Source organism: Hyperoodon ampullatus (assembly GCF_949752795.1).
Source record: "Hyperoodon ampullatus genome assembly, chromosome: 8".
In the NCBI taxonomy this organism is placed as follows: Eukaryota; Metazoa; Chordata; class Mammalia; order Artiodactyla; family Ziphiidae; genus Hyperoodon; species Hyperoodon ampullatus.
Genome location: NC_136921.1, coordinates 84,556,292 through 84,576,637, shown reverse-complemented (window position 1 = coordinate 84,576,637; position 20,346 = coordinate 84,556,292). Strand labels below are relative to the sequence as shown.

The window sequence follows — 20,346 nt, the reverse complement described above, 5'->3', positions numbered from 1 at the left end:
CAAAACTTGGACAACAGTGGGTAAATGTCAAGGTCACATAGGGAACACACAACTTGGTTTCATTTAATGTAAAAAGATCTCTTTGGGGTCAGCCAAGGAGACACATCTTATGTAGCATCAAATTTCTATTACTAAGCTCTGGATTACTCAGTGGCTGTTTGTTCTGTTTATAGACTGGATTGATCTGTGACCTTGTGCAAGTCACTCCTCCCTCTTTATGCCTCTTATGAATTCTATGTTGAAAGAATGATGTTGGGGAAGGGTAAAGTAGTTTAGGGCAAATACCAAACCAGCCAATGTAACTTAATGTATTGTGTCTCCAGATATTGGGGGCTTCTGGGAGGACAATTTATTAATTGAGATATAATTGACACATAACATTGTATTAGTGTTAGGTGTACAACATAATGATTTGATATATGTATGTATTGTGAAATGATCACTATAATAAGTTCAGTGAACATCTATTACCACACATTTTTTTTTCTGTGATGAAAACTTTTAAGATCGACTCTTTACTATAGTCATTATGCTGTACATTACATCCCCAAGACTTATTTACCTTGTAACTAGAAGTCTGTACCTTTTGACCACCTTCACAAGTTTTGTTGCCCCGCATTCTCTGCTTCTGACAAGCACCAGCCTGTTCTCTCAGTTCATTTTTTAAAAAAATTTAGGTTTAAAATTTAGATTATTAAAAGTGATATCATATAGTATTTGTCTTTCTCTGTCTGACTTATGTCACTTAGCATAATACCCTCCAGGTCCATCCGTGTGTTGCAAGTGGAGGATTTCCTTTTTTGCGGGCCAAATAATATTCGATTATATGTGTATATATACATACCATGTCTTTATCCATTCGTCCCGTGCACTTTAAAGTGGGCGGTTTTCCATTCACCAATGTTTTCTTCTCTTCTCTTTGTATTACAGCCACAAATCCATGCGTCCATGCCCAATGCAGCCATCTATGCTTGCTTTCCTCAGAGAGGCTTTACTCCTGTGCTTGTCCTTCAGGGTGGCGTCTCTCTCATGATTCTGTGACTTGCGTGAGAGGTACAGTATGTCCTTTAAGTATGCCCTGAAGGTGGAGCTTGCCACAGTTTGTACAAAGCTGTGTGAGCTCTAAACCACTTGGTGATGGAGTGTGTGCTGTGTTCCCTCTGATCAGCAGGTATCTGTAGAGTGTGTGCTATATGGGGTGTTAATTGAGCACCATATACAGAAACTGTATTACAACTGAGTTGTAATTGTAATGTAGTTTCTGTACATGCAGCTAATATTATGTGTGCATGTAATTCAACAATCTTTAACCTCACATTTTCTCTTACCTGGTTATAGTCAGGCAAGCTATGATAATAGGAAGTTCCAGATTCTGCATTTAGAAGTAAAAATCCTTGATATTTGTGGATAGCTTCATTTTTTAGGTTCCTGATCTCATCTTTATTCTCATAACCAATAGTCAATAATGAGTGTTATAGTCTGGGTCTTCTGACTCCAGTTTCAGTACCTTTACTATTACTGTATGGTACTTTAAAAATGAAAGTTTTCTCTGTATGAAATATTTTAAGGGATTATTTGAACAATTTATTCTTCATCTCATTCTAGATATCTTACTGGGTTGATTGAAGAGTATGTGGAGAGTTATACTAGGTATTTTAGGGAGCAAGAAAGGAAGGACAAGATGTCAATCCACAAAGGAGATTTCTACGAAATCATTTGCCTTTGCTTAAAAATCTGAAGAGGTAGTCTAAACTCAAGTTTCTTTCATTACTCAATGAAGAGGAGTAAATGTGTTTTGATACTGATAAAAAATGGCTATAGACCAGTTAAAATTAAATGATTAATGGGAAAAAATTGCTAAATTAAGAGAAAAATAGAGTCAATCTAGAGGGAAATTTAGTTTTCAAATGGAAAATATATTCCTGAATCCAGGAAATTTATGGTGTTTACAGGTTATGCGGATGTAAGGTTACTGAAAATCAAATTCCATAGACATGTAATATTTTGCAATGATACTTTTGTGATGAAAGATTTTAATTATTGGTAATGCTTAGAAAGGGATTGGCATTTGCCATTTTTCTTCAGAGCTTTATTATAAACCTAATCCTTGTTGACATTGTTTAATTTAGTGTGTCCTCAGAGTCTTTCAGCAGAAGATTAAACTGGGCTATAGACATTCTGCATACAAAGCATTCTTTCACCACACAAAGATTGTTGAACTGTGCATTGGGGATTGGTGTAATCTGTATTACTATCTGATGGTGATTGATAAGTGTAAACTCTGAATAGTACCTTTTGTTGTTTCACAAATAATTCCACTAGTGGTTTTCCCATGGACTGACTTTACTGAGGTGGAACCTTTTCAATAGTTTCCAACCGGCTTCTGAGCACCAGCTGGGTAACTGAGTGCCAATATATGTGAACTAAAAAAAAAAAGTTGCATTTTTTTTTCCAGCAGGAAGCTTAGAAGACTGTTAACATTCATAGATGAAAATGTTTTACTTGATTTAAATGTTCGATTGCCTCTAAAATTTTGTCTGCGAAGTGTCTAAAATATCTTTGGAAGTGCTTATGTGATAAGATCAAGTGAAAAAGCAGAGATGGTTTAATATTGGCCATGTAAAATCATGCATTAAAAAATCTGAAGGACAAGATACACAAGTGCCAATAATGCTTACAGTTGGGAAGGGGGATTATGGGATATTTCTATTTTTTCCTAATTTTATGCTATAAAATTTTAAAGGGAGAGCTTTCTCTGTATGAAATAGTTTTTTACTCTTTAGCAAATATGTTCCCCACAATGCCAAAGAAACCCCCAAAACTCAAACCAAAACATCTTCCCAGCACCCCCTAAAACTAACAACTGCAAATCCAGGGCTGTTCAAGGTCATACTTTGGGAGGAGCTAGGCTTGGGAGTCATAAATGTCACCTCTTAATGACAACATAAATTTCCCATTCCTGACTGTTGTTTTTCACTTCTTTGCTCTGCTAACACTAATCTTAATAGGATCATGACATGAAAAATAGAAAATGAAGAAATGTTCTTTCATTTCAAAAGAATAAGACCTCCTGAACTCCTTTCCAGCCAACCCTAGGTGCTGCTGTGCCTACTCTTTCATGGTCATGGTCCATATACTTTGTCTGGCCCTCCAGACTCTAAGTTCCTTGAGAATAAATTCTCTACCTGATTCCTTGATGTATGCTTTTTGCCCGTGGCACACGGTGGCACTCAGGAAATGTTGAGTGAATGACAAACCCTCCAATATCCCTTTTTGCTTCTTCTCCATTCCTGTGTTTTTCACCTGCTCATCCCTTTATAGATGTGTATAGTCATAAAATCACTCCTCCTGTTTTCTTTCCCACAGAGCACTTTTCATGCACCTTCCTGTGCCACCTGCTGTCTCAGTGGTCACTTCTGCCAGTGCAGCATTAAATGATACCCCATCTCTGGTCTGTGGCCCACAAATGTTCACTGGCTGTAAACCCTCTCAAACACACCTGCAGTGATCAGATGGAGGTCCTGAGACCCATCCCCAGGGAAGAGTAATGGCTGAAGGAGTAGTGCTGGGTGCTCTCAAGGAAAGAGCTTGTTAGAGGAATCAGGAAGGCCCATGTTTGATGGATGAGAAATGCAGTTTTTTAGGCCTTAAACAGTGCTTTGGTTGACAATTCTTCCAATTAAGCAAAAGAAAAATTACCCATTAAAAAGAACAGAATCAGGTTTTGAGTAAGTAAAAGTTCCCCTGTGAAACTGGGAAATATTTCTTGTTTCTCTGAACCAATGAACATTTATAACGTATAATTAATACATCATTAAATATCATCTCAGCGTATTCAGGGTACATCTTAAACTCATAATTTTAAATTTCCGCAGTTAAATCAAATGAATTGAGTGGTGATTTGATATTCGATAAGTAGTACCCAGCCTGCAGTTTTTGCAGAGGAGTGATTAAGAACATAGGTTTTGGAGAGTTCAAGCAACCTTGCTGTGACCTGGGTTAGATATGCTAATTTCTTTGTGCCTCATTTGAAATTTGGGGGAGAGGGATAACTATCTAACAAGCAGGGTTATGAGGCTTCAGGAAGAGGAATTAAATGAAGTAGTACTTATTTGCTACATGCTGTGTAGCGTGTCTTCTCAATAAGTGGCGACGATTATTATGGTTATTGCAGTTGTTCAGAAGAGAGGCATAGTGGAGCGGCTGAGAGAGTCAAGGCTTGGGAGTTAATCTCATTGCCTGTTTCCTGTGGAAGCTGCAAAGCTGTGGGAAGCTCCTTGGCCTCAGTTGTTTCTGAAAACAACTTTGCAGGGTTGCTGTGAAAGACTAAATGCTATATATTGTAATACTTTGTAAAGTATTAAGCATGAAGAGTTGCAAATTTTATTTTAGATTTGTACCAGGTTAATAAATTGAGTCATTTCTTAGTAGTGGAAATGCCAGGAACAAGGAAAAACTAATTGGACATGAAAGTAAGTAAAGAAAAAATTGTCAAAATAATCCTGCTGAAGATGTAAAGCTTCCCTGATGATCAAAGTAATGCAAACACCATTTTTAGCCCATGAAGAGTATGCAATGATTAATCATTTTATATAGTGTCTTAATAGGTGCTATATCTTATATATCTTAATAACACAAAACTCACATTCCAAAGTTTTCCTTTTCTCACATAGGAATGGTAATAAAACCCTACTCGTGAACTTCCTTAATTTTTTGATAAAGGGACTATAATTTGGATAAAGATCATCTTTTAAAATGGGCCTCATTATCTATTAAAGAGCCTACTTGAACTGGTAGTTTAAATAAGGCATTATGAAGATGTTTAAGTTGCAAAGTACAGATACTTTTGAGAACTTTAGAAGGCACTCTTTACATATTTACTTATGTATCCATCCATTTATTCATTTATGGGGTCATTCAGTTAGCAAATATTTATTAGACAACTATTATAAGCCAAGCTCTGGGGACATAATAGTGAGTAAATCAGACAGGGTCACTGCCCTTTGGGAGTTAGAATCTAATGTGGAAGGTAGACATTAGTCAAACAACAATTGGTAGGATTATAAATTAGATTTACGTAGTAATTAAAGTTTCTCATAAGCTCTAGGCAACACTTTGTGGTGTTATTTTCTTAACATAATTAAAACAAATGAACTGCCATTCACCAAGAAGAGTCTATAAATTTTCTTTCACATTTTGGGGCAAAATCCAACTCTCCTTTCTCTGAGTTATTCTGCGTATAGAAATGGAAGAACTTCTTGTCTGTGACTCTTAGCAAACTTGGATAGTTTAGCAGCATGAGTAAGGAATTAATGAAGAGTATGGTAAATGCTGATCTACTTTGGGTAATTCCAGAGGTCTTATGTGTGAAGTTGATGGTCTGGTGACGGAGCAACCCATTGAAACCCAATGGAAGGCCCTGGATTATCTGGTGAAATATCTATCATGCATTATAGTTATTGCAGCAGTTCTGCAGTGGCATTTTGTCCCATCAGATGGTACCAATCCACTACCTTCTGTTACTCTAAATGTCTGGGATATAATTTTGAGAGATATTCTGTTATTTTCACAGGTGATGAAGCGTTCCTAATAGTTGTAAGACACAGTATAATTTTTGGAATCTCCCTTAACCCTGAGGTGAAGACCTTTGATGCTATGGTGCCCATATCAGGGATACAGAATGGTTATGATGTTGCAGTTGATTACTCAGAGCAATTCATCTATTGGCTTGAAAATCCAGTAAGTTTCAAATAACATTCAAAGTATGCAACTTGTTCTTGAAGAGCCTACCTGCACTGAGGCCTTCTTATATTTATGCTGGGTGGGAAATGGCCCAGACATAAATAGATTTACCACTAAGCATTTTTAATTTAGTGAGGGATGTCAATGGGAAGTTGGCCTGGAGCAAAGACCCGATAATAAGCACATTTAAGCTATTGGGTATATTTATTCATTCAACAAGTATTAAATGACTACTCTTCTCCCTGCACTGAACTAACTGCTTCCAACTGCAGAGTACATGCCAAGAGGAAGCAGTAACAAAGCTCACTCTTAAGGAGCTTTAGTCTATTAGACGAACATAAAAATGAGGATATTAGACTAACATAAAAATGATCATCGCTCAAGACCAAAAGCAATAGTTTCCTAAGGGAATTCCAGGAAAGCATCTGATGTGGCCGCTGTGGCCTTCACTCAGAATCTTTGCCTCTAGGATAAAAAAGAACACTCCTCCAGTTTCCTTCCCACTGGGACCCTTTCCTCACCCTTTAGGGAAGAAACCTGTGAGGATGGGGAAGGGGCAAGGAAAATACAAATGAGGAAGAGAGGGAAGATCTATGTGGTTGATGCTTGTCACCTCTGTGGAAAAATATACTCCTGGCCTCCTGATTCACACCTGTGACTTGGATTATTTTTATGACTCTTTGGCCTGTGGTGGTTAAGGAATAAACTTCTGTAGCTGATATCAGAGGGAGCCTGAATGGTAAGCCTTGTATATTCCTGTGATGCACTTGAAAATCAGTGTTTTCAGTGTTGCTGGTGTTAGCATTATACACAGTAACCCCAGCCAGAGGCCCTGAAACTTTGCCTTTATTCCACGTGTGAGGCGTGTTAAAGAAACACAGTAGCTGGCAGTAGCTGCAGTGAAGCTGTGGCCTTGAAACAGCTCACCCCTCCTTGTCTTTCTCACCAGGGTGAAATTCACAGAGTGAAGACAGATGGCACCAACAGGACAGTGTTTGTTCCTCTATCAAGTTTGGGGGCTTCTACGAGCCTGGCCTTAGATTGGCTATCAAGAAACCTTTATTATACCAATCGTGGAACTCAGTCAATTAAGGTAATGATTCCGTAATACTATTGACACAAACGCTGGTTTCTTATTCATGTAAAATCTATTCTCAGGAAATGCTGTCATATGGAGGAAGCAAAAGGGATATTAATATTAACTATCAAAGTCTCTGAAGCCAAGGAGAAACCTAAAAATTGGAACTTTCTACTGCCCTACTTTGTCTCCTCCTAAGCATAAATGGTAACTTGTTCATGTAAAAGGATGTTAGATAATTTATTAGGATATATACAAAGATAAATAAAAAATTAGGTAAGGAGTTCAACATAAAGGGAAGCTTATAGTAGGCAAGGCCTTTTCATTATCTTTCCTCATCAAGTATTCAATACTATTTCAGTTCTAAACCAAATTTATAGGTTACCTCTGTTCTTAGATGGAAATCTTTCTATGGCTCCAACAGTGAAACAGAAAGTAGAAACTTGATTCTGATTCCTTTGATGCTTTCCTTTTTTGAGATAAGTGTTTTTTTTACTCTAATTCCCAGAAGAAATTCTGTAGGGGCATAGGTATGAAATCACATGAAGTAAATCAGAGGTAACTTGACTAGTACTGGTTTGCTCCGCTCTGGGACAAGGTTAAAACATGTGATGGATTATTCATTCAGAGTAATTTTGAGAGTGAGAATTCCTAATGCAAAGGGGTGGTCTTGGGAGAGCGACAGTAGGGTGACAGTCCTGACTGCTCAGGATGAGGCACCAGTTAGTAAGTTGGTTCTCTCTGGGGCGTTCAGAAAGATTAATGCTAAAGATGAGGAAGGCACACAGCAGCTAAGTGGCTAATTTAGAGCAGATTTGCTAGGAGGAGTGCTTATTCGATAGTCAGAACAGTGCTTTACAGTTTACAAAGGTCTTCCACAAACACTATCTCATCCAATCCTTACAGCATTCCGGAGGGCAGGCAAGTGTAGTAAACGGTCACAGTGACGGGGACATTCGCAGTACGCATGCAGTATGCTAATCTCAAGCCGGGTAGAATCAGCAGCTCCTAACATGAAGGGAACCTTGGAGCCTCATCTGGTTCAAGCTCTTTGTTAGATGAAAATCTGAAGCCCACAGAAGCTAAGAAACTGGCTTAAACAGTCAGCTTCACTGCCCTGATTCTGGGGGAGGTGGGTGGTCTAACTTTGCCTTGTTATAAACCACAAGTTCAGCAGTCTAGCCTGCTTCAACCCCCTTTGACAGTGACAGAAGGTATTTTGCACAACCTCAACGAAAAATATCACTGACCCATCAAAACACAGGCAATATTTACTGCCCAAGACCTTTAACACCAAACTCACATCTCTCTAGAGTCCACTCAGTAGAAAACTGTCTTCATTCCACATGGCAGTTAATCTGCTCCTGCTTTGTAAGTGGGGTCTTCTCTTTTGGACTGATACTCTTCCAAGAGCAGGGCGCATGTCTCCTCCATCAGGGTTAGATACAACAGAAAAGCACCAGTTGAAGAACTGAGTATGTGCGTGTGCATGTGTGTGTATTGGTGAGGCCACTTTAACCACGGAAACCTAAAGTTGGTAATTGTGCTCCAAATGCAGTGAGGTCCAGAGGAGAGAGAACTTGCTTTGGAGTCCTGGCTTCGAGTCTGGCTTGCTTGCTCATTTATGCATTCATTCAATAAGCACTAGGAAGTGCTTTCCATGGATTGGTGCCATGGTTCATCCTGGATATTCAAGGATGAATCAAACATTTGTTTTTCCTGCTTTTAAGTAGCTCACACATCTGAGAGCTAGACACATAAACAAATATCTTTGCTCCAGTGTAAGTGTGATATGTGCATTGAATATAAAGAGAGTGATTAAGGACAGAAGTAAGTGTGTGGGGAGAGAACGGTGGGCTTCCCCCAAGAGGTTACTTGAGAGCTAAGTCTTGAAGGATGACCATCCTTCATTTCTGCATAATGAAGAAGAAGGGAGAAAAAAAAAACACTTGAATAAAGACCCTGAGATATGAAAATGCATTTTGTGACTAAGCACGGTGTTTACTCACAGGCTGTTTGACCTTGGACAAATTATATAACTTCTCTGAGTCTGTGCTTCCTTATCCATAAAATGGGGTTCATAGTTCAGTAAGTAAAAGTACTTGACGCTAAGGTATCCTGCGAATGCAGAGCCCTGTTTCCCTCAAATCATCAATATATTTAGACTATCCATAAAGGTAAATTGCCCCTTTAGTGTTTTTATCGGTTTTTTTCCTTTGGTGGTATCAATTGTGACTCTTCCAGATGAATGTTAGATCGATTAAAAAAACAGAAATTGTGTCCAAGTACTGTTTTCCTGTATGATATCCGTTCCAGAGGAGAAACTCACATTCAATTCCAACTCTTCCGCTAGGGGTAGCTGTGTGCTCACTCACTAAAAGCAATTCTGTAGCTGAAGTGTGAATCCTACAGCATGGCCTTGTGTGAGAGAGCTCCATCTCTGCCAGAACACAAGGAGACGGACTTCCCTTTGAACCAAAGCCATCCTTAGGGAAAAGAGAGAAATTGCAGCAGGAAGAGGCAAATTGAAAAGAGAAAAATTATTTTAGTCCAAATAGGAGAGAAACGTACCACACAGGAGAGAGAAAATATAGAGAGAAGAGTGAGGGAGAGAAGGGTGTGTGTGTGTGTGGTGTGTGTGTGGTGTGTGTGTGTGTGTGTGTGTGTGAGAGAGAGAGAGAAAGAGAGAGAGAGAGATGTATATAGATAGGCAGAGATAGAAACAAACACAAATAATCAGTTTGTGTTGAAATGTAATTTTATAGAAAAGCCTTCATGCAAATCAAGAGGTATTTTCTTATGTCTTACGAGTTTTTCTCATCTCAGACTGTCTCAAGTGCATACCAAAATAGCCTTGTTTCTATAAAAAACTACATCTAGTCCAGTAATCCATATCCCTCTGTGGTGTTTCACAGTGTTATAACACTGTGGTTATAACAATTCTAGCAAGATTACTTAAAAACATAACATTGGGAAAACCACAAATCCTCTCTAGGCCTCTTTTTCATCACATTATATGAGCATAATAATGCCATCTGTCTCACAAAATTACTGTGAGGATTAAATCCGATAATGCTTAGTATAAGGCCTGCTACATAGTGAGGCCCCAATAAATGGATCAGTAAAAAAAAATTGAATACAGTTGTGCTGGGTGCTGTGCGAAGCACTTTACATGCATTGACTTATGTTCCTGGAACCTCTATGCAGAAGGGAATTTGTCATCCCCATTTACTGGTAAAGTTCAGAGAGGTGAACTTACTTGCCTCAGGTCATATAGTCAGATCTGGCCGGGTCAGGATTTGCACTCAGGCTGTTAACTTGGCACAGAGTTCACTTTAACTCTGTGTAAATTTGGACTGTTTGATCAACTGTGTTTGCAGTGATGGGCCACTGCGTGCTATGGCCCAGTCACTGGGGTACAGGAGACCTGTGGGGTTCCCATTGGTCTTCCAGAGTTTTCTCATCTTTTTTCTGTAGTTTCGCTCAGGCAATGATTCTGTATGTTCACTCATTTGAATCTTTCTTTTATCCGTATAAATATCCTCTCCTGGAACTTTAGGTGAATTGAAAATAGAAATTTGAGAGGTGATTTTGTTTTCTTACTCCCATTTTCTATTGAGCCGATTTTCTCATAGCCCTGAAATGCAATTAGGGATTATCTGAATATCATGCAAACCCTCCCATTCACCACAATCATGCTTTGAATTCGTTGTGTGTTTAAGTTCTCCTTCATCATAGCTTTCTTTATTTTGCCCTCATATAGGTTTTGACACTCCGAGGAGATGTCAGATACGGAAAAACACTGATTACCAATGATGGGACGAATCTTGGAGTTGGTTTTCCAGTTGGCATAACTATTGATCCTGTTAATGGGTGAGCGTTCATTCATAAGTAGTGTATGTCTTCTATACAGCACCACCCTTGTTAATATTATGGTCTAATAAAATGGAAGATTTCAAACGTAGGGCCTTTTCTGATTTCATATGCCAACATTTGAAAAATATAGATCTCAGTAAGAAAGAAATAACTCTAAGTTATATTTAATGTGTATTGTGTTCTGTTTTTCAAATTAATAACATTGAACTTAAATTAATTCCAAACAAACAAGAATTTCAGGCATTTTAAAATAGAATTATAAGAATGAACAATAGGGCTTCCCTGGTGGCGCAGTGGTTGAGAGTCCGCCTGCCGATGCAGGGGACACGGGTTCATGCCCCGGTCTGGGAAGATCCCACATGCCGCGGAGCAGCTGGGCCCGTGAGCCATGGCCGCTGAGCCTGCGCGTCCGGAGCCTGTGCTTCGCAACGGGAGAGGCCACAACAGTGAGAGGCCCGCGTACAGCACACACACACACACAAAAGAATGAACAATAATGCATTTTGACTTTGAATGAATGTGGAAAGCTTTAAGGGGGTGGATAAACACTTGAAATAGACCTTGAAGGATGAGAAGGCTTCCAGTAGGTGCAGGATGGGTTGCAGCTGAGAAGTGGTACTTGAGGCCAAAGAACAGTGAAGGCCCAGAGGCATGGTGGTATTTAACATCATTGTGTGGAGGGCTGGAACCAGAGACTTCGAGTAGGGGGCAATTGACTAGATGGGAGATACAGCAGCTAAAGTCATTTGGGGACAAATCAGGGAGGGACTTTATTTATTTTTTTAATATTTATTTATTTATTTGGCTGCGCCAGGTCTTAGTTGCAGCACATGGGATCTTCTTGCCTCGTGTGGGATCTTTAGTTGTGGTATGAGGGATCTTTTAGTTGTGGCATGCAAACTCTTAGTTGTGGCAAGTGGGATCTAGTTCCCTGACCAGGGGTTGAAGCTGGGCCCCCTGCATTGGGAGTGCAGAGTCTTAGCCACTGGACCACCAGGGAAGTCTAGAGAAGGACTTTAATGTCATCCTAAGGAGTTGCACTGTATTTTTTTTTGAGAAATAAGGAGCCAGAAGGGAATTTGGAGGAAGGGAATGATAGAACCTAATCTGTATTTTAGAAAGATTGATCAACACTGGAGTGGAAAGGGTCAGGGGAAGGAAGAAAATGTTCAGTCAGGGATGAGAGTTCTTAGCTAAGTTTAGGTAGCTTAAATTTTTAGTGAACTCAGAATTCACAAGAGTTTTGTGACTTTGTCCAGAAAACTTTTGGCAGCCTGGAATGGGAAAGGAGAAAGAAAATAATGACAGGAACTCAGGGTTAGTAGTTAGCAATGTAGGCACAATGGGAAATCATGAGAATAAATCAGAATATTGTTAAAATGGTTAAAATGGTATGAGGTCCAGGCATAGAGGGCCTGAAAGATTGAGAGCTCAGACAAGTTTTAAGCGCAAAGAACAGGTTCAATGGAAGAAATAAAATAGGAGCAAGGAAGAGATGGAAGAGTTTGGTTGAAGCAGAGAATTTTAGAGTTTGAGAACTTAGAGGTAGAGAAGTTTAGAACTGAAGAGGAGGTTCATGGGATGGGTATCTTGGATCGGTGGTAAAAGAGGTCTGCATATAAAGATGATGGGAATTAAGTGTTTCGAGGACTTATAGGAAAAGAGTGTGAGAGGGTTGTCTGTTGAGGCTATAGCAGGAGGTGAGATAGAAAGGAATGAAAACTTGGATTCAAGTCTAGAAGTTATGTCCTGACAGTAAATGGAAAGCAACCCTCATATATTTTAATGAAGTTTCATGGATCACGGATTTGGTAATTCTGTGTGCTGATTAGGGTTCATGTGTACACATGGCATTTCCATCACGAAAATCAGAAAATAAAGTAGCTGGTCTTGTGGTTGATGATTTGGAAAAGAATTAAATAAGAGGGCTGAGAGGTGATCAGGGAGGTACTTGACCACATTTACATTAGTTTTGTCCTTCCTAGTGTGCTGGGCATACTGAGTCTTTGAAAAGGATCGACTGTTGATACAGGCTCTTCTTAGTCCGTGAACTTCCTGTGTGACCAAGCTAAAGGATTGCCCACCAATGGAAAATGGTATCCTGTATCAGATACCATTTTAAATGGCCTCTCCCCCAGTAATAACGAAGAAGTATACAGACATTAGAGAACACTGATTAAGGACTCCTCCACCTTGGATGTAACAAGATATTAATGTTTCAGACTTCCTGCATTGAATGGTGTGCATTTTGAGGACAAGAAAGACATGTTTTTCATTTAAATATGTAGTGAAAGCATCTGTTTCACTAAACGCCTTTGTTTTTCATGGTTATAGGAAACTGTACTGGTCAGACCGAGGAACCGACAGTGGCATTCCCCCCAAGATTGCCAGTGCTAACATGGATGGCACATCTCGAAAAACTCTCTTTACTGGGAGCCTTGATAATGTGGCATTTATCACCCTCGATATTGAGGAGCAGAAACTCTACTGGGCAGTCAGCAGCACGGGAGTGGTATGAGCACACTTTCTAGTCTGTTGTTCTTTGTTGCCGAGCTTGCACAGCTGACATTGATTGTTCTGAGTTGTCTGGCAGTGGTTCTCAAGAAATCTCACTTGGCCATTTGTACCAGTGTTATTTATTTATTTATTTATTTATTTTTTGCGGCACGCGGGCCTCTCACTGTTGTGGCCTCTCCCGTTGCGGAGCACAGGCTCCGGATGCACAGGCTCAGTGGCCGTGGCTCACCAGCTCAGCCGCTCCACGGCATGTGGGATCTTCCCGGACCGGGGCACGAACCCGTGTCCCCTGCATCGGCAGGCGGACTCTCAACCACTGCACCACCAGGGAAGCCCTGTACCAGTGTTTTATTGCCCTTTCTCTCAATAACTTCTTTCCCTGAAGTCCAGTTCTTTATAGTGTGTGCATGGTTCCTTACAGAATGTTTATTTTTTCCCTCATTCTTTCTTTTTCTTCAAGATAAAATAATTCCATTTCTCATTTTGTATTTGTCCTTTAAGAGCCCTTTCTTTCATGTTTCAGTGATTTCAGTGCTTTTCTTCGCAAGTTCTCAAAGGCTCTCCGATTGCAGAGACTAAGAAAAAAAAAATAGCAAGCTTCTGAGCTCAATGTCCCCTTACAGCTACATATGACGCTCTAATGTCCTAAAATGGTAGATGGATGTGTGAAAACTCCCTTTCCTGGTAATTTTAAACTCCAAGGTGGAGTTCATTACATTCTGCCATAAGAAGCAGGAACTATAAATTCCGTTCATTCACGGAAATAACATTTGATCTTCACTATCGTGCTTATGCAGCTGAGCTGGGACTGGGCACATAGAAGGTGCTCAGTAATAATTATTGCTCAACTAAAATATTGCTTTGGATGTTGAGTGTGTGCTAGTCTCTTCCTTGCTTTAAAGAACAGGAGTGATTTCAGATCTGTCTTTGACATGGATGCTCTCCATAAAATTGTGTGGTAGGTTTGATTTTCAGTTCATGACAGCTCGCTGAGTACTCATTTCACTCCTGATATGTGCTTATAATGGTGAAAAAGAAGTAGGTGATGTGTGTGAAAGCACTTTGCAGAAGCTCGTGCCACATGGTGTGATTTCTGCTTACAAATTATCGCATCCCAGACCAGACTCCCCAGGCCCCTCCCCTTCCTGTTTCCGCATCTGCTCCGCTCTCTGGAATCTGTGAGCTGATTGGTGGTATGACTCTGCATCCTTTCTCCTAGGCTAGAACCCACATGTTCCTCCTTCACTCTAATAACCACATCCTTATTTAACCATCACAAAATCCTGGCAGCTTGTCCCCGTGCTTCTTCTCTCAGGTCCAGCCTTTTTCTGCCACTTCCACTATCCTGGGCCACTTCTCTCTAGCCTTGATGAGAGCACGGCCCTCACTAATGAACCTGTTTTAGTGATGGAGGCATGTGGTCTTCATAACACCACAAGGAACCCTGGAACCCTGGTCCAGATAAGTAGCTCCAGATACTTCAGCCAAGCGTGGTCAGCTCATCTGGTCCTGGTCACTCCCTCAGCAGCTCCCCTCAGAGATTATCTCCCCTGTTCTCTACCCTTCTGGAACCTCTGTTTCTAGGGCATAACCTGCTCTCGTAACTGCTGGGTTCCCTTGTCCAGGAAGGCAGGAGCCACACCCCATTTCTCTCTTACCAACACTCAGCTCAGATCCTGGCACAGAGGAGGCACTTGAGACAAGTTTCTGGAATGAAATCAAACCAGCTATGTCTACATTTTGTTTTTCTTCCAGAGCATAATGCTTGTCACTTCCTGTTAGAAACTTCATTCTTGAGTTCTTTTCTAGTTCATCAGAGACATTTTGACTCAGGCTTGTTACTGTGCTGATATAACAGCACTATCTTGCTGTCTTCTGTGAGTGTGTCAAGCACGTTTCCTATCTCCATTGCAGAAATAGTTGGTGAAGATGTTAAACGCAGGGCCAGTTAGACATTAAATGTGTATTATCCTTGACCAGAATATCACATGCAGGGATTAGTCCCCTATTCTTCACCATGCCATCTGAGAAAGTTGATTGGCTTATTTGGACTTCAGCTTCATTGTCAGTGAAATGGGCACAATGACGTTTGTCTCACCTAGTGCTCGATGTAGATGTGACTATCAAATATAGTCAGAAATACAGTCAGAAATCCCTGGAAAGAATAGAGTGCTATATACATGTGAAACATTATTAAGAGAATATTGGTTTTAAACATTTTCCTCATTGCACCATGAGACAGTCAATAATGAAAATTTTGATCTTTCAGATTGAAAGAGGAAACGTGGATGGTACAAATCGAATGATCCTGGTAAACCATCTTTCCTACCCCTGGGGACTTGCTGTCTATGGCCCCTTCCTTTATTATACCGATGAAGAATATGAGGTCATTGAAAGAGTTGACAAGGCTACTGGGGCCAACAAAATAGTCTTGAGAGATAATGTCCCAAATCTCAGGGGACTTCGAATTTATCAAAGACGTGGTGAGTATTTGTCACTGAAACATACATATTCATGGGTGTATATATATTTATTCATGGGTGTCTGCACACTGACATGCCCACACACAAACCCACATATGCACAAAACTGTGTGCATACACATGCATGCAAACTGAAATTACCCCAAGATATTTAAAAAATTATAACCATGTCTTAAGCATGGCTAAGTGTCAAAGACTAAGCTGGCATCTGAAAGGCCAGAGTAAACTTACTCCCATTCTTTCCACGGCACTTTAAACTCCTTACTTTGCTTTTATTTTATCATACTCCCTGACATATTACGTATGTGTTTATCATCTGGGTTCTTCATTAGAAGGTAACCTCCATAAGGACAGGTATTTTGTGTCTTGTTTCTTACTCTCTCCCCAGTAACTAGAATAGTTGCTGGAGCATTGGAGGTGCTCAGTAAATATTTGTTGGATATCTGCTGGGAAAGTGATTAACACAATAGAATTTTTTTAATCTTAAAAGGAATACTCTTAGATGTTGCCTTTTTCAATAGATTTATTTCCCAGAGATAATCTAACTTCTGATTTGCCCCTTTATATTAACATTATGATCTGGAGATTATTTTTTATAATTTTGAAATATTTTATAGCTTTTAGTCCCTAGCCAAAGATTTGTTTGCTGTCCTATAACCTAGGTTTGTTACTCGGTATTATTTTATTGCATGTTCAAAAAACCCTTAAATATTATTATTTAATATACTTTAAATCAAATGCTCATCACAGTGTTGATCATGTAATTAAAACTGATATAATTTAAAATTCCAGTACATAGGTCAAGAGGGCAAAAAAAAAAAATTAGAATTTGTTGACTGACCTCCCTAATTCCTCTAATTCTTGAATGATTTGTGGAAGAAAAACAATTGGTGCTCCATTCTCTATTATTATATAATATATAAACTATATAACTATTATATAGTTGTGGTCCTGTTTTAAACCTCTGTACATGTTAGTTCTATAAGCAGTAAGCTCTCCAATATTGTTTTTAGGTTAACTCAGATTCCATATTTTGTTACTTACTTTTATAATGACTTATTTGGTGACTCGGTTGAAAAATTTGACATGGAGTGGCGAGTAGGTGGGGTGAAAAGTTACAAACTAATTTTGATTTCATTTAGGCTCCGAATCCTCAAATGGCTGTAGCAACAACGTGAATGCCTGTCAGCAGATTTGCCTGCCTGTACCAGGAAGACTGTTCTCATGTGCCTGTGCCACCGGATTTAAACTCAGTCCTGATAATCGGACCTGCTCCCCATATCACTCTTTCATTGTTGTTTCCACGCTGTGGGCAATCAGGGGCTTTAGCTTGGAATTGTCAGATCATTCAGAAGCCATGGTGCCAGTGGCAGGCCAAGGTATGCCAGCTCCAGTATAAGTCACATTTGACTCCATCTGATGCCATGTTGAAGTCCTTGGTACCATAAAGCATTTCTCCACGTCTGGATTCGGCACATAAGGAAGCTTGTTTATCTTGCTTGATAACCATATTCACATGTCCTCATGACTCATCTCTGTTTTCTTATATCTAAAAAGTCATGGATCTAAGTTACCATCTTGTAAATAAAGTCACTAAGTTTTTCAACCAACTTTTCATTTTGAAAAATATCAAATGCAGAAAAGTTGAAAAAAAGGTATAGAGAACATCCTTATACCTGCTAGATTCAACCATTCTTAACATTTCACCACATTTGAGCCTTCAATCTCTCTGTGTGTTTATGTGTGTATACATACATATACATACATTTTGAATGAACCTTTCAAAAATATATTGCAGATATCATGACACTTCACCCCTGTCTATTTAGCATGCAGCTTGAAGGGCATTATCATCTAATTCATATTTTTTCCTGTTGGCCTCATAATATTTTTATAGCTGTGGATTTGTTCCAGCCAAGATCTAATCAAGATTCATGCATCGTATTTGGAATGTCTGTTTTGTGTCTTTTGATCTGTAGTAGTTACCCCAGTATTTTGTTATGACAGTGATTTTTTGAAGAGACAAACCTATTGTCTTTTTAGCATCTCACATTGAGGATGTCTGATTACCTCCTCATAGCGTCGTTTAACTTGTCATTCAATTTATACCCTGATTTCCCATGAAATGAAAGTTAGGTCTAATTGCTTGATTAGATTGGGGTTGAACACACTTGAGAAGAATCCTTCATAGATGAAGCTGTGTCCCTGATACAGAATCTCATTAAAAAGGACATAATGTCAGCTTGTCCCCTCTTAGTAATGCTTAAGCTTGATCACTTGGTTAAGGTGGTCACTGTGAAGTCTCTGCTTTTTTTTCCCCCTTTGTAATGTGTATGAAATCTTTGGGGTCACACTTTGGTACCCATGAATATGTTTTTCCCTAAGCACCTTTAATTCATTGGTTTGAGCCATTGATGATCCTTGTCTGAAATGATTATTTAATTGGGCATTGCAAAATGGTGATTTTTCTTGTTCTATCATTCCTTCTACATTCATTCTTTTAAAAAAATAATTAATTAATTTTTGTCTGCATTGGGTCTTTGCTGCTGTGCGTGGGCTTTCTCTAGTTGCGGCGAGCAGGGGCTACTCTTTGTAGCGGTGTGTGGGCTTCTCATCGCCGTGACTTCTCTTGCTGTGGAGCACGGGCTCTAGGTGCTCAGGCTTCAGTAGTTGTGGCATGCGGGCTCAGTAGTTGTGGCTCATGGGCTCTAGAGCGCAGGCTCAGTAGTCGTGGCGCACGGGCTTAGTTGCTCTGCGGCTTGTGGGATCTTCCCGGACCAGGGATCGAACCTGTGTCTCCAGCATTGGCAGGTGTATTCTTATCCACTGCACCACCAGGGAAGTCCCTACATTCATTCTTCTATAAAGGAGAGCTCTCCTTTTTACTGTCACATGCACTCAAGTTTTTATTTTTTTAATTCAGTGTAGAATCATTTAGCATAATTATTCTTTGGTGCTCCAGGCAATCCATTTTGGCCGGGGAGAGCCTCTCAAAGTGGCTGCCTGTATTTTTTTGACATGATCCCATTAGTGTTTGAGTGCTTCCTTGTTTCCTGGTCTAATAAATATGTTCCAGGCTCACCTTGTACCTTCCCTTCCCAAACCTATAATTAGCCATTTCTCCCAGGAGCCAGTGCTCTTTACTGTGGGAAGTGGTTTTTAGAAACTAAGATCTGGGGGTAAGTATGCTCATTGCAACTGGGAAATAAATAGTTATATTTCATAATGGGGGCATGGTTGGAGCAGGGGGGTTGGGAATGAGAGTTTGAGAGGAAGGGCAGACATTTTTTAAAGTTCTAGTTCAAGCTAGAGTATTGTTTAATGATCTTTTCTTAAACGTTCTAGGACGAAATGCACTGCACGTGGATGTGGACGTATCTTCTGGCTTTATTTATTGGTGTGATTTTAGCAACTCTGTGCCATCTAATAATGCAATCCGTAGAATCAGACCAGATGGGTCTAGTTTTACAAACATCATTACAGATGGGATAGGAGAAAATGGAGTCCGGGGTATTGCAGTGGATTGGGTAGCAGGTGGGTAAGCTATATAGTGATTTTATTGAAAAGGCTTTTCATGTTTGCATTTCTTATTTCTTATTTATCATCTTATTTATGCTATAAAGTTTAACATAAGTGCAACAGATCTGTTTTTCTGAATGTTTATTGAGATTACTTAAAATAGATTGAATTGTGTTTTTAGAATAAATGTAACAGACTTGTGTCTGTTAATGATAAGGTGTTTCAGTTGACATTCATTAGAGATTATATCATTTGCTTCTATTATTAACAGGATCAAACTGTAGGCAAAATGGATAGAAATATTTAATTATGTAGGTTTATTTCACACTTAGATGCGCATCTAATTTCTAAATTAGAAATGTCTAAATTTTCAAAGAGAAAGGGATATCAAAATATAACGTAAACCATGAAATATGACATTTACTTTAAAGGTTAGCAATTTTACTTGCCGAATTCTTAATTGCTTCCTCATGTTAATGTATGAAAACCGTTTTGATTATTAGGTACTTTATTGTAGTTAAATTGAAATGCCTGACCCAATATTACATTAACTTAGCTATACTGATTCATGTACTTAATTTTGGATTACCACTGATTTTTAATGATACACTGACAAACAAATGTATTATACTTCTAGAATATAATCCCATTATATCAAAATAGGTATCATTGTGTGTTATCAAGCTTGGCAAGTAGATATCACTTAGAAATATTAAAATATATTATGAAAATCTAGATACTATAATAGCTAATTGCCAATAGTAAACATGGTAATATGGTTAGGTAAGGCTTTAATTTGGTTCTTAAATTCCATTCTTGATTACAAATTTACCACATTATTTCTGAGGATATAGATAAAACAAGGGTCAACAGCCTATAGCCTGTTAGCCAAATGCAGCCCACCACCTGTTTTGTAAGTAAAGTTTTGCTGGAACACAGCTGTGCCCATTCATTTATATATTGTCCATGATCGCTTTCATGTTACTGTGGCAGAGTAGAGTATACTGTATACTCTGCAAAGCCTAAAATATTTACTGTTTGGCCCCTTACAGAAAAAGCTTGCCAACCCTTAGTAGCAGTGCAACAGACTTCTGACTACATGGAATCAATGTGGGCTCCCTCTCTATTCCTT

The 20,346-nt window shown here is 39.3% G+C and overlaps 1 protein-coding gene across 1 annotated transcript in view; it reads left to right on the top strand.

Moving 5' to 3' along the window:
- Window positions 1–20,346, top strand: part of LRP2 (LDL receptor related protein 2) — a gene marked incomplete at both ends in the record, with an annotated part of 195,384 nt that overhangs the window by 107,768 nt on the left and 67,270 nt on the right. The window contains 8 exons of the mRNA XM_079709604.1: window positions 931–1,053; window positions 5,573–5,739; window positions 6,692–6,835; window positions 10,584–10,693; window positions 13,031–13,208; window positions 15,483–15,696; window positions 16,838–17,074; window positions 19,041–19,229. Of these exons, the coding sequence (XP_079565730.1) occupies window positions 931–1,053; window positions 5,573–5,739; window positions 6,692–6,835; window positions 10,584–10,693; window positions 13,031–13,208; window positions 15,483–15,696; window positions 16,838–17,074; window positions 19,041–19,229 (1,362 nt within the window). The remainder of the gene's footprint in view (window positions 1–930; window positions 1,054–5,572; window positions 5,740–6,691; window positions 6,836–10,583; window positions 10,694–13,030; window positions 13,209–15,482; window positions 15,697–16,837; window positions 17,075–19,040; window positions 19,230–20,346) is intronic.